The sequence below is a fragment of the Engystomops pustulosus genome, chromosome 1 (genome assembly GCF_040894005.1).
Source record: "Engystomops pustulosus chromosome 1, aEngPut4.maternal, whole genome shotgun sequence".
Taxonomy (NCBI): Eukaryota; Metazoa; Chordata; class Amphibia; order Anura; family Leptodactylidae; genus Engystomops; species Engystomops pustulosus.
The window spans coordinates 8191023-8207272 of record NC_092411.1 but is presented as its reverse complement, the minus strand read 5'-3'; the positions used below and the strand labels follow the sequence as shown (position 1 = coordinate 8207272).

General features: G+C 44.7%; 1 protein-coding gene across 3 annotated transcripts in view; it reads right to left on the bottom strand.

The window, feature by feature from the left end:
- PIK3C3 (phosphatidylinositol 3-kinase catalytic subunit type 3) overlaps positions 1-16250 on the bottom strand; it is a 101820-nt gene that overhangs the window by 65260 nt on the left and 20310 nt on the right. For 2 of the 3 annotated variants that reach the window (XM_072132851.1, XM_072132850.1), the window contains exons 5-7: positions 10248-10274; positions 6769-6855; positions 4911-5006 (exon numbers count right to left, since the gene is read on the bottom strand). In XM_072132851.1, coding sequence (XP_071988952.1) covers positions 4911-5006; positions 6769-6855; positions 10248-10274 — 210 coding nt within the window. The remainder of the gene's footprint in view (positions 1-4910; positions 5007-6768; positions 6856-10247; positions 10275-16250) is intronic. The other variant, XM_072132853.1, reaches the window with a different exon arrangement.

Sequence of the window (16250 nt, the reverse complement as noted above, 5' to 3'; positions counted from 1 at the left end):
AGAGATAGAAAACTCACTATTAGCTGCAGCTGCCTTGGTAACCATCTCTCTCAGCTGCATCAGAAGCATCAGCAAGGCCATACAGCACATTGCAGAGAAGCACTGACGTGCACTGATGTGAATAAAGTACTTGGGAGAGATAGAAAACTCACTATTGGCTGCAGCTGCCTCGGTAACTGTCTCTCTCAGCTGCATCACAAGCATCAGCAAGGCCATACAGCACATTGCATTGAAGCACTGACGTGCACTGATGTGAATAAAGTACTTGGGAGATATAGAAAACTCACTATTAGCTGCAGCTGCCTTGGTAACCGTCTCTCTCAGCTGCATTTGAAGCATCAGCAAGGTCATACAGCGCATTGCAGAGAAGTACTGACGTGCACTGATGTGAATAAAGCACTTGGGAGAGATAGAAAACTCACTATTGGCTGCAGCTGCCTTGGTAACTGTTTCTCTCAGCTGCATCAGAAGCATCAGCAAGGCCATACAGCACATTGCAGAGAAGTACTGACGTGCACTGATGTGAATAAAGCACTTGTTAGAGATAGAAAACTCACTATTAGCTGCAGCTGCCTTGGTAACCGTCTCTCTCAGCTGCATTAGAAGCATCAGCAAGGTCATACAGCGCATTGCAGAGAAGTACTGACGTGCACTGATGTGAATAAAGCACTTGGGAGAGATAGAAAACTCACTATTAGCTGCAGCTGCCTTGGTAACCGTCTCTCTCAGCTGCATTAGAAGCATCAGCAAGGTCATACAGCGCATTGCAGAGAAGTACTGACGTGCACTGATGTGAATAAAGCACTTGGGAGAGATAGAAAACTCACTATTGGCTGCAGCTGCCTTGGTAACTGTCTCTCTCAGCTGCATCAGAAGCATCAGCAGGATTATGATGGACATAAAAGTGGAGTACAAACCTCCATAGTAATAAGAATAATTCTTTCTATAGTGCAGTAATATTTCCCAGCATTGTACTGTACATAGAGGATATATACACAAATAAAATAAGACATTACAGAGTAAAAACATAGTCATATGAAACAATAGGAGAGAGGGCCCCGACTCGACCCATTCTTGGTTGCCCTATTACACTGCTCAGGCACCATCCCATGGAGTGATGACCCATTATTGGCTGCCCTATCACACTGCTCAGGCACCATCCCATGTGATATTGGCCCATTATTGGTTGCCCTATCACACTGCTCAGGCACCATCCCATGGAGTGATGACCACTTATTGGTTGCCCTATCACACTTCTCAGGCACCATCCCATGTGATATTGGGCCATTATTGGTTGCCCTATCACATTGCTCAGGCACCATCCCATGGAGTGATGACCTACTACTGGCTGCCCTATCACACTGCTCAGGCACCATCCCATGTGATATTGGGCCATTATTGGTTGCCCTATCACACTGCTCAGGCACCATCCCATGGAGTGATGACCACTTATTGGTTGCCCTATCACACTGCTCAGGCACCATCCCTTGTGATATTGGGCCATTATTGGTTGCCCTATCACACTGCTCAGGCACCATCCCATGGAGTGATGACCACTTATTGGTTGCCCTATAACACTGCTCAGGCACCATCCCATGTGATATTGGGCCATTATTGGTTGCCCTATCACACTGCTCAGGCACCATCCCATGGAGTGATGACCACTTATTGGTTGCCCTATCACACTGCTCAGGCACCATCCCATGTGATATTGGGCCATTATTGGTTGCCCTATCACACTGCTCAGGCACCATCCCATGGAGTGATGACCACTTATTGGTTGCCCTATCACACTGCTCAGACACCATCAATGGAGTGATGACCTACCACTGGCTGCCCTATCACACTGCTCAGGCACCATCCCATGTGATATTGGGCCATTATTGGTTGCCCTATCACACTGCTCAGGCACCATCGCATGGAGTGATGACCACTTATTGGTTGCCCTATCACACTGCTCAGGCACCATCCCATGTGATATTGGGCCATTATTGGTTGCCCTATCACATTGCTCAGGCACCATCCCATGGAGTGATGACCTACTACTGGCTGCCCTATCACACTGCTCAGGCACCATCCCATGTGATATTGGGCCATTATTGGTTGTCCTATCACACTGCTCAGGCACCATCGCATGGAGTGATGACCACTTATTGGTTGCCCTATCACACTTCTCAGGCACCATCCCATGTGATATTGGGCCATTATTGGTTGCCCTATCACATTGCTCAGGCACCATCCCATGGAGTGATGACCTACTACTGGCTGCCCTATCACACTGCTCAGGCACCATCCCATGTGATATTGGGCCATTATTGGCTGCCCTATCACACTGCTCAGGCACCATCCCATGGAGTGATGACCACTTATTGGTTGCCCTATCACACTGCTCAGGCACCATCCCATGTGATATTGGGCCATTATTGGTTGCCCTATCACACTGCTCAGGCACCATCCCATGTGATATTGGGCCATTATTGGTTGCCCTATCACATTGCTCAGGCACCATCCCATGGAGTGATGACCACTTATTGGTTGCCCTATCACACTGCTCAGACACCATCAATGGAGTGATGACCTACCACTGGCTGCCCTATCACACTGCTCAGGCACCATCCCATGTGATATTGGGCCATTATTGGTTGCCCTATCACACTGCTCAGGCACCATCGCATAGGGTGATAGTAGACGCACAGACTCTCATTAATAAGCCAGAGGGGCCCTGTGCACGGGCCCTAAACACCCAACTGGGGCTCAAAATCAGCGGCGCTAAGGCCCAGCCAACGACACGACAAAAAAATGATTTGCAGACAAACTTCAGAACAACTTTGCTGAGAAGGGCGACTGCAGGATTCTAGTCACATCCGGAGCTGCAAGCCGTCACTTATCAATGTCTATGGGGAAGGCGAAGGAAAATAAATTCCTGTCTGCCACGACAATATAAAATGAGAAAAACACCTCGGCTGCCAACAGCCTGTAATACTTTATCACATACTCAGGGGTGCTCTCTAAAGAATGAGACAACCCGAGAGCGACAGCACGGCACGAGAGAGCGACAGCACGGCACGAGAGAGCGACAGCACGGCACGAGAGAGCGACAGCACGGCACGAGAGAGCGACAGCACGGCACGAGAGAGCGACAGCACGGCACGAGAGAGCGACAGCACGGCACGAGAGAGCGACAGCACGGCACGAGAGAGCGACAGCACGGCACGAGAGAGCGACAGCACGGCACGAGAGAGAGACAGCACGGCACGAGAGAGTGACAGCACGGCACGAGAGAGAGACAGCACGACACGAGAGAGAGACAGCACGGCACGAGAGAGAGACAGCACGACACGAGAGAGAGACAGCACGACACGAGAGAGAGACAGCACGACACGAGAGAGAGACGGCACGACACGAGAGAGAGACGGCACGACACGAGAGAGAGACGGCACGGGAGAGAGACGGCACGGCACGGGAGAGAGACGGCACGGCACGAGAGAGAGACGGCACGACACGGGAGAGAGACAGCACGACACGAGAGAGAGACAGCACGACACGAGAGAGAGACAGCACGACACGAGAGAGAGACAGCACGACACGAGAGAGAGACAGCACGACACGAGAGAGAGACCGCACGACACGAGAGAGAGACGGCACGACACGAGAGAGAGACGGCACGACACGAGAGAGAGACGGCACGGGAGAGAGACGGCACGGCACGGGAGAGAGACGGCACGGCACGAGAGAGAGACGGCACGACACGGGAGAGAGACAGCACGACACGAGAGAGAGACAGCACGACACGAGAGAGAGACAGCACGACACGAGAGAGAGACAGCACGACACGAGAGAGAGACAGCACGACACGAGAGAGAGACGGCACGACACGAGAGAGAGACGGCACGACACGAGAGAGAGACGGCACGACACGAGAGAGAGACGGCACGGGAGAGAGACGGCACGGCACGGGAGAGAGACGGCACGGCACGAGAGAGAGACGGCACGACACGGGAGAGAGACAGCACGACACGAGAGAGAGACAGCACGACACGAGAGAGAGACAGCACGACACGAGAGAGAGACAGCACGACACGAGAGAGAGACAGCACGACACGAGAGAGAGACCGCACGACACGAGAGAGAGACAGCACGACACGAGAGAGAGACAGCACGACACGAGAGAGAGACAGCACGACACGAGAGAGAGACAGCACGACACGAGAGAGAGACCGCACGACACGAGAGAGAGACAGCACGACACGAGAGAGAGACAGCACGACACGAGAGAGAGACAGCACGACACGAGAGAGAGACAGCACGACACGAGAGAGAGACAGCACGACACCGGCTATGACATCATTATCCTTGAGCATCAAAGGAGTTTTGTTCCAGCAAAGTAATGTTATAAAAGTTATACAATTTTCCAATATACTTTCTGTATCAATTTCTTACGGTTTTCTAAATCTCTGCTTGCTGTCATTCTACAGAAACCTTCATTATTTATTTCTAGTGGACCCTGTACTAATCTGACCATGGTCACACAGATCGTTAGTATCAGAGAATAATCAGAGCCGTGTATGGTTTTTATAGGTGACAAAGGTTTCTATAGGACAGCAAGCAGAGATCTAGAAAGGAATTGTGAGGAATTGATACAAACAGTATATTGGGAAATTGTAGAACTTTTGATTGTATAAACAATAACATTTATTTGCTGAAAATGGACAATCCCTTTAAGGAAGAGCTCTAGCTGCTGTGACTCACTCCTCCCCCTCCCTCCTCCATAGACTTCTATCTAATGTGATACCTAAATAATTTTCTCCCGTCTTGTGAGATTCCACATTTTCTCAGACTCTCTAGTAACAATGGATCCAAACTTTATTGAAATGTTGTAATAAAGACAAAATACAATCCGATTCCGTTACCTTCTCGTAATAAACTATTCCGTATTCCTTGTCATCGCTTTTCACGCAGGGAAATTCCACCATCAGATACATGAAGTTGGAGCTGCGCTTCTCACTCTGTGACACATAAGGAGGGCGCATTAATCGTCAGATTAGATTGCAAGCTCTGCAGACACACAGTAGAGAAGGAGCTGCCGCTTACCGGACCATACACCGGGTCTCAGGAAAATCAGCATTTAAAAAAAATAAATAAATTCTGTAAAGTAAATCTCTCACCAGGTTTTACCCCATTAAAATAATGCCCCCTTCAGGTGGGGGACGAAATGTCATCTTGCTGTTATTCGCTCTTGCGAAATCTCATCCATTTACCTACAAAAAGTCTCCTCTAAAGTCGGGCAAATATGACTCGTCTCACCTCAATTTCACATGATGTTAAGACACTTAAAGGGGTTTGCGGGTTTTAAAAATAATAAACATCCACTTACCTCCTCCGGCGCCGCCGATGTCCTGCGCCGCGGTCAAACAGGGGCACGGAAGCCGCGCACAGGGAGCTTCCGGTCCGCGATGTGGCCGGCTCCTCCCATCCGATCCTATCTCTCAGCGTTGTAAGCGCTGGGAGACGGTGTCGGATGGGAGCTTCCAGGCGGCCGGAAGCTCCCTGTGTGCCCTTGTAATGAAACCGGCGCACAGAGAAGACCGGCCGCGGCACGGGACATCGGCAGCACCGGACCAGGTAAGTACAGGTTTATTATGTTTAAATAGCCCAGCCCAGCCCGGCCATCAGCAATTTTTAAAACCTGGATAACCCCTTTAAGAAGCCCAATATCATCTGTTCTGCAGCACCTAGAAACATGCTGCTGGTGTCATATTAAAGATAAGAAGCTAGTGGTTCTGTGAGCTACAGAACTGGACATACCGGCAGTGATAAAAATAGGAAGTAACTGGATCTTCACCTGTAGGTTGCATTTTAAACATTGTATTTAGCCAACTGTTCTGTATCTCACAAAGCCACCAGCTTTCAGATCACATCCATACTGTGCAGAACTGGACAATACAGACTACAGATTTTTATCTGCAGCGCTGCATGTCTAACTATGTCTTTTAGATGCATCTCTGGTACCTCGTGTGATCTGAAAGACGAGACCCTTATCTTTAATATGACACCAGAATCAGGATTCTAGGTGCTATAGAACAGAACATAGGAAGATTCTGAAGCAACATTACCCCTGCAAACCACTAAACTTGACTCATCTCATGTAAAAATATAGGGAAACGGGTGAAATTTCACATAAAATAGGGAATTCTATAAAAAAAAAACATTTCATCCCAGACCTGAAAGGGTTAGTAGTAAGATAAAACCTGCTGACAGATTCTCTCTAAGCTTTACAAACATATCGTAGTCCGGTTTCATAGCGCTCTGTATCCGTACTCCGGATATTGGGCCATTTTATGCATAATATCTTGTCCGGAATTACAACCGAATTTAGGAAAAACAAGGTTAAAATCCCAGAAAGTGGCTGCACAGATCCGTGTCGTGTCCAGACCAGTCACTGCCTCTCCCAGATCTGTGACATTTAGGGCCTCATTATTAGGGGGACGTTGTAAAAATGTCACAGCAATGTTTATAGGGATCTCTGCATAATAAAGAGACTTCAATTAATAGAGGAGAATAATCTACGTCTGCCGAAAAGTTTACAGCAGATGGAACAAGGAGCGGAAAAGGGGCCTATGGAGGACTATGGAGGGGCGCTATATCTCATCCTATAACCAAATTGAGTGTGGGGGGTTGCAGTATTTTCGGCAGGATCCTGCACAGTGGTGGTGAGGTCTGTCCAAGAACATAAGGGTTAACCTGGATAAGAAGAGTCCGGACACTTACCTCATTGATCATTTCTATCTCTCGGAAGGTCAGCCGATCCAGCCAGTCTACTTTCACCATGTGACCTTGTCTGTGAGCCTTAGTGAGCTACAGGAACAAGAAGACCATCAGTAGCCGCTACATAATAGAAACATAAATGTTCTACAGAAAATATGTCACATCAAGTACTGACACAACACAGTGTCCCATACACGTGTCCTCCAAGTGCAAAGGCAAATGTACATACTATTAGGGGACAGTATTATAGCAGTGGTACTCTTGTACATATGGGGCAGTATTATAGTAGTTATATTCCTGTACATAGGGGAAGTATTATAGTAGTTATATTCCTGTACATAGGGGGCAGTATTATAGTACTTATATTCTTGTACATAGGGGGCAGTATTATAGTAGTTATATTCTTGTACATAGGGGGCAGTATTATAGTACTTATATTCTTGTACATAGGGGGCAGTATTATAGTACTTATATTCTTGTACATAGGGGGCAGTATTATAGTAGTTATATTCCTGTACATAGGGGAAGTATTATAGTAGTTATATTCCTGTACATAGGGGGCAGTATTATAGTAGTTATATTCTTGTAAATAGGGGGCAGTATTATAGTAGTTATATTCCTGTACATAGGGGGCAGTATTATAGTAGTTATAGTCTTGTACATAGGGGGCGGTATTATAGTGGTTATATTCCTGTACATAGGGGCAGTATTATAGTAGTTATATTCCTGTACATAGGGGGCAGTATTATAGTAGTTATATTCTTGTACATAGGGGGCAGTATTATAGTAGTTATATTCCTGTACATAGGGGGCAGTATTATAGTAGTTATATTCCTGTACATAGGGGACAGTATTATAGTAGTTATATTCTTGTACATAGGGGGCAGTATTATAGTAGTTATATTCTTGTACATAGGGGGCAGTATTATAGTAGTTATATTCCTGTACATAGGGGGCAGTATTATAGTAGTTATATTCTTGTACATAGGGGGCGGTATTATAGTAGGTATATTCTTGTACATAGGGGGCAGTATTATAGTAGTTATATTCTTGTACATAGAGGGCAGTATTATAGTAGTTATATTCCTGTACATAGGGGGCAGTATTATAGTAGTTATATTCTTGTACATAGGGGGCAGTATTATAGTAGTTATATTCTTGTACATAGGGGGCAGTATTATAGTAGTTATATTCCTGTACATAGGGGGCAGTATTATAGTAGTTATATTCTTGTACATAGGGGGCAGTATTATAGTAGTTATATTCTTGTACATAGGGGGCAGTATTATAGTAGTTATATTCCTGTACATAGGGGGCAGTATTATAGTAGTTATGGGCAGGTAAGAACAACTAGATATATACATATAGAGGGTTAGGTATGAGAGAGATAGGACACATCAAAAACAAACAAAAAATTAGTGGATAATATTCAGTACAACCTCTATACAGTAAGTTAATGAAGAATCTCACTGCACCAAAATCTACATGCAAAATGTCCCCAGATATGCAGCAGTTATAGGAGGTGACATGTACACACATGGCGTACACAATGCTATACACCACACACTAGTCCTGGACTTACGCAGACAACCAGCTATATTGGTCATCTGTGATATTGTGCAGTTTCCTGCAAAAAATGAATATAAAATATACATCCATTTATCACAATCCTGCTACAATTATCACAAACAAACGTGTGATTAAACGGTCATTACTGCTGACAGATTTCCTCTAATGGATGGTAATGCCCCATAATTCTATAAGACGGAAATAATAGGGTCATTTCTAGCAGCACTCTTGGCTTCTCTTGATGAGATGCAAGAGGTAGTCACCTGAAAAGGTTCTCACATCACAGGTGCCCTGCTTGGGGTAATAAGTGGGATATCTTGCCCTATAAATGTCATTGGGACCATCAGTTGTGCAGGAGTCAGGTGGATACACGGCTGATTGTAATGAAATGAAGGTCAGTCAGTCCGAAAAATTGGGAAAACTTTGAAAGTGTAGCTGCAAAAACCATCAAGTGCTACCAAGAAACTGGCTGACATGAGGAGCATCCCAGGAAAGGAAGACCACCATGAAGCCTGGAGGAGGAGGTGCGATGGTGGGGGGGCTTTGCTGGTGACACTGTTGGGGTAGGTATACTGGACCAGCATGTGGCTACCACAGCATCTTGCAGTTGGACCATCATTTATTTCTCAACAGGACAATGACCCCCAAACAACTCCAGGCTGTGTAAGGGCTATGTGACCAAGAAGGAGAGTGATGGGGGCTACGCCAGATGACCTGGACCTCCACAGTCACCAGACCTGAACCCAATCCAGATGGTTTGGGGTGAGCCGTACCGCAGAGTGAAGGCAAAAAGGACCAACAAGTGCTGAGCATCTCTGGGAACTCCTTCAAGACTGTTCGAAGACCATTTCAGGTGACTACCTCTTGTATCTCATCAAAAGAAGCCAAGAGTGTGCAAAGCAGTAATCACCGCAACAGGAACCTACAATATAAGACAGATTTTTCTTTGTTTCACACTTTTTTGGTTAAGTATATAATTCCATGTATGAAAATCCATAGTTTTGATGCCTTCAGTGTGAATCTACAATTTTTACAATCAGAAAACTCTTTGAATGAGAAGATGTGTCCAAACTTTTGGTCTGTACTGCACATAACACAATCTCCCCCTCTAGTGTCATATGAGGATAATTTTGGAAGGGAAAAAAAACGACACGGAAGAAAATCCTAAGGAGGGAAGACCTTAAAGGAAATCTCCCATCACAATCCATCCTGATAAACCAGGGACATTACTCATAGATCCAGGCACTGGGACTGTGGTCTCCTTGTATTTGTTATCCATGGCCCCCTTCCTTCTAAAATCAACTTCAATAATCATTCTAATGAGCCAGTAAAGGTTACTGGGGGTATTACCAGAGTCTCTCAGTGCTGTAGCTTCCCAGGCTGTTACACTGTGCTGAAAAAGCCGGTGGGAGTGGGAGATTCACCCCCTGCCCCCCTGAGTCCTTCTAGCTCATAAGCAGGATTTTAAAATTTAATTTTAGAAGGACCACAGTCACGTGCCTTGATATGTGAATAAGTGTCCCTGGTCTGTCATGATGGATTTTGATTGATAGATGTTCTTTAAGTGGGGGATTTCCAAGTTCGGGTTGGGGGGCTCCCAGCTCCCACGTCTCTGCATGACTCTTAGGTCTCAGGCCTGTCCCCAGCCACAGGTTTGTAGGGTCAAGGGATTCGCTTCAGCCAACGAGTGGCCTCCTTGGCCCAGGGGAAGGCAAAGGAAGTGACAACCCCAGGGTTAAATATGGCCACTCACTGGGCGAAACAGGCCCCATGACATCTGATACACCCCATATGTACCTCAGGCTGCATTCAATAAACAGCAAATCACTGCAATCCCATGAAGCCGTGTCAGTGGCCCTCAGGCAGAAAAGCTCACCCCATTACCAGTGCATGCCATCAACACAAGTACTTACCTTCTCCACTCGCTCCATACCAGACTCCTGCATCAAAGAGAGGTCATGACTGATGAGAATCATAGGAATCATCATATTCTCTGCTTCTTATCCCCTCAGGACTCTTACTGGGGATCCACTTTGTGGACAAAGTTTAAATTTATATCCGTAAAAACATGAATATGAGCCTGGAAAGGAACTAATAGATAACACTGACCCATCATTACATCACTACTGAAAATAGATCATGTCACAGCTTATCTCCTCCTCCTCCCTGTACAATGACCTCTATATAGATAACACTGACCCATCATTACATCACTACTGACAATAGATGATGTCACAGCTTATCTCCTCCCCCCTCCCTGTACAATGACCTCTATATAGATAACACTGACCCATCATTACATCACTACTGACAATAGATGTCACAGCTTATCTCCCCCCCCCTCCCTGTACAATGACCTCTATATAGATAACACTGACCCATCATTACATCACTACTGACAATAGATGATGTCACAGCTTATCTCCTCCCCCTCCCTGTACAATGACCTCTATATAGATAACACTGACCCATCATTACATCACTACTGACAATAGATGTCACAGCTTATCTCCCCCCCTCCCTGTACAATGACCTCTATATAGATAACACTGACCCATCATTACATCACTACTGACAATAGATGATGTCACAGCTTATCTCCTCCCCCTCCCTGTACAATGACCTCTATATAGATAACACTGACCCATCATTACATCACTACTGACAATAGATGATGTCACAGCTTATCTCCTCCCCCTCCCTGTACAATGACCTCTATATAGATAACACTGACCCATCATTACATCACTACTGATAATAGATGATGTCACAGCTTATCTCCTCCTCCTCCCTGTACAATGACCTCTATATAGATAACACTGACCCATCATTACATCACTACTGACAATAGATGTCACAGCTTATCTCCCCCCCCTCCCTGTACAATGACCTCTATATAGATAACACTGACCCATCATTACATCACTACTGACAATAGATGATGTCACAGCTTATCTCCTCCCCCTCCCTGTACAATGACCTCTATATAGATAACACTGACCCATCATTACATCACTACTGACAATAGATGATGTCACAGCTTATCTCCTCCCTCTCCCTGTACAATGACCTCTATATAGATAACACTGACCCATCATTACATCACTACTGACTATAGATGATATCACTGCTTATCTCCTCCCCCTCCCTGTACAATGACCTCTATATAGATATCACTGACCCATCATTACATCACTACTGACAATAGATGATGTCACAGCTTATCTCCCCCCCTCCCTGTACAATGACCTCTATATAGATAACACTGACCCATCATTACATCACTACTGACTATAGATGATGTCACAGCTTATCTCCCCCCCTCCCTGTACAATGACCTCTATATAGATAACACTGACCCATCATTACATCACTACTGACAATAGATGATGTCACATCTTATCTCCTCCCCCTCCCTGTACAATGACCTCTATATAGATAACACTGACCCATCATTACATCACTACTGACAATAGATGATGTCACAGCTAATCTCCTCCTCCTCCCTGTACAATGACCTCTATATAGATAACACTGACCCATCATTACATCACTACTGACAATAGATGATGTCACAGCTTATCTCCTCCCTCTCCCTGTACAATGACCTCTATATAGATAACACTGACCCATCATTACATCACTACTGACAATAGATGATGTCACAGCTTATCTCCTCCCCTCCCTGTACAATGACCTCTATATAGATAACACTGACCCATCATTACATCACTACTGACAAATGATGATGTCACATCTTATCTCCTCCCCCTCCCTGTACAATGACCTCTATATAGATAACACTGACCCATCATTACATCACTACTGACAATAGAAGATGTCACAGCTTATCTCCTCCTCCTCCCTGTACAATGACCTCTATATAGATAACACTGACCCATCATTACATCACTACTGACAATAGATGATGTCACAGCTTATCTCCTCCCTCTCCCTGTACAATGACCTCTATATAGATAACACTGACCCATCATTACATCACTACTGACAATAGATCATGTCACAGCTTATCTCCTCCTCCTCCTCCCTGTACAATGACCTCTATATAGATAACACTGACCCATCACTACATCACTAGTAACAATAGATGATGTCACAGCTTATCTCCTCCCCCTCCTGTACAATGACCTCTATATAGATAACACTGACCCATCATTACATCACTACTGACAATAGATGATGTCACATCTTATCTCCTCCCCCTCCTGTACAATGACCTCTATATAGATAACGCTGACCCATCATTACATCACTACTGACAATAGATGATGTCACAGCTTATCTCCTCCTCCTCCTGTATAATGACCTCTATATAGATAACGCTGACCCATCATTACATCACTACTGACAATAGATGATGTCACAGCTTATCTCCTCCTGTATAATGACATCTATATAGATAACACTGACCCATCATTACATCACTACTGACAATAGATCATGTCACAGCTTATCTCCTCCCCCTCCCTGTACAATGACCTCTATATAGATAACACTGACCCATCATTACATCACTACTGACAATAGATGATGTCACAGCTTATCTCCTCCCCCTCCCTGTACAATGACCTCTATATAGATAACACTGACCCATCATTACATCACTACTGACAATAGATGATGTCACAGCTTATCTCCTCCTCCTCCCTGTACAATGACCTCTATATAGATAACACTGACCCATCATTACATCACTACTGACAATAGATGATGTCACAGCTTATCTCCTCCCTCTCCCTGTACAATGACCTCTATATAGATAACACTGACCCATCATTACATCACTACTGACAAAAGATGATGTCACAGCTTATATCCTCCCCCAACCTGTACAATGACCTCTATATAGATAACACTGACCCATCATTACATCACTACTGACAATAGATGATGTCACAGCTTATCTCCTCCCCCTCCCCGTACAATGACCTCTATATACATAACACTGACCCATCATTACATCACTACTGACAATAGATGATGTCACAGCTTATCTCCTCCCCCTCCCCGTACAATGACCTATATATAGATAACACTGACCCATCATTACATCACTACTGACAATAGATGATGTCACAGCTTATCTCCTCCCCCTCCCTGTACAATGACCTCTATATAGATAACACTGACCCATCATTACATCACTACTGACAATAGATGATGTCACAGCTTATCTCCTCCCCTTCCTGTACAATGACCTTTATATAGATAACAATGACCCATCATTACATCACTACTGACAATAGATGATGTCACAGCTTATCTCCTCCTCCTCCCTGTACAATGACCTCTATATAGATAACACTGACCCATCATTACATCACTACTGACAATAGATGATGTCACAGCTTATCCCCTCCCCCTCCCTGTACAATGACCTCTATATAGATAACACTGACCCATCATTACATCACTACTGACAATAGATGATGTCACAGCTTATCCCCTCCCCCTCCCTGTACAATGACCTCTATATAGATAACACTGACCCATCATTACATCACTAATGACAATAGATGATGTAACAGCTTATCCCCTCCCCCTCCCTGTACAATGACCTCTATATAGATAACACTGACCCATCATTACATCACTACTGACAATAGATGATGTCACAGCTTATCCCCTCCCCCTTCCTGTACAATGTCCTCTATATAGATAACACTGACCCATCATTACATCACTACTGACAATAGATGATGTCACAGCTTATCTCCTCCCCCTCCCTGTACAATGACCTCTATATAGATAACACTGACCCATCATTACATCACTACTGACAATAGATGATGTCAGAGCTTATCTCCTCCCCTTCCTGTACAATGACCTTTATATAGATAACACTGACCCATCATTACATCTCTACTGACAATAGATGATGTCACAGCTTATCTCCTCCCCCTCCCTGTACAATGACCTCTATATAGATAACACTGACCCATCATTACATCACTACTGACAATAGATGATGTCACAGCTTATCTCCTCCCCCTCCCTGTACAATGACCTCTATATAGATAACACTGACCCATCATTACATCACTACTGACAATAGATGATGTCACAGCTTATCCCCTCCCCCTTCCTGTACAATGTCCTCTATATAGATTACACTGACCCATCATTACATCACTACTGACAATAGATGATGTCACAGCTTATCTCCTCCCTGTACAATGACCTCTATATAGATAACACTGACCCATCATTACATTACTACTGACAATAGATAATGTCACAGCTTATCTCCTCCCCCTCCTGTACAATGACCTCTATATAGATAACACTGACCCATCATTACATCACTACTGACAATAGATGATGTCACAGCTTATCTCCTCCCCCTCCCTGTACAATGACCTCTATATAGATAACACTGACCCTTCATTACATCACTACTGACAATAGATGATGTCACAGCTTATCTCCTCCCCCTCCCTGTACACTGACCTCTATATAGATAACACTGACCCATCATTACATCACTACTGACAATAGATGATGTCACAGCTTATCTCCTCCCCCTCCCTGTACAATGACCTCTATATAGATAGCACTGACCCATCATTACATCACTACTGACAATAGATGTCACAGCTTATCTCCTCCCCCTCCCTGTACAATGACCTCTATATAGATAACACTGACCCATCATTACATCACTACTGACAATAGATGTTGTCACAGCTTATCTCCTCCCCCTCCCTGTACAATGACCTCTATATAGATAACACTGACCCATCATTACATCACTACTGACTATAGATGATGTCACAGCTTATCCCCTCCCCCTCCCTGTACAATGACCTCTATATAGATAACACTGACCCATCATTACATCACTACTGACAATAGATGATGTCACAGCTTATCTCCTCCCCCCTCACTGTACAATGACCTCTATATAGATAACACAGATAACACTGACCCATCATTACATCACTACTGACAATAGATGTTGTCACAGCTTATCTCCTCCCCCTCCCTGTACAATGACCTCTATATAGATAACACTGACCCATCATTACATCACTACTGACTATAGATGATGTCACAGCTTATCTCCTCCCCCTCCCTGTACAATGACCTCTATATAGATAACACTGACCCATCATTACATCACTACTGACAATAGATGATGTCACAGCTTATCTCCTCCCCCTCCCTGTACAATTACCTCTATATAGATAACACTGACTCATCATTACATCACTACTGACAATAGATGTCACAGCTTATCTCCTCCCCCTCCCTGTACAATGACCTCTATATAGAGAACACTGACCCATCATTACATCACTACTGACAATAGATGATGTCACAGCTTATCTCCTCCCCCTCCCTGTACAATGACCTCTATATAGATAACACTGACCCATCATTACATCACTACTGACAATAGATGATGTCACAGCTTATCTCCTCCCCCTCCCTGTACAATGACCTTTATATAGATAACACTGACCTATCATCACATCATGACCCTGTGTCAGAGCCTCTCTGTAAAGCTCCTGCTTCCTAGTCCCTCAGTCCAGATAACATGTTTTAATCCAAGTAAATATAAAAAAAGTTACACCCTAAATTCCTGTCCCTGTATAATATTAATAAGGTACCAAAACTCCCATTAAATCCGATTTTCGATTTGATTTCAATGCTATTTAACCCTTTACTCCTAAATAACACTCAGTCTGTGTATCTTTAAAATCTACACGGCGAACGCTGTGACACCAGGAGTTTTCATCCCGCCCCTCTCCCCGCTGCCCCTGGTCCCATTAAATCTTCCCATATAACCCCAGGCCATAAAATGAAGCCTTTAATTAGGTTTTCCTTTCCTGTGAAGGTGAGGCGGCCTTATAAAAAGCTGCTATTCCACGAAAACAAAGGCTGCGTTTATT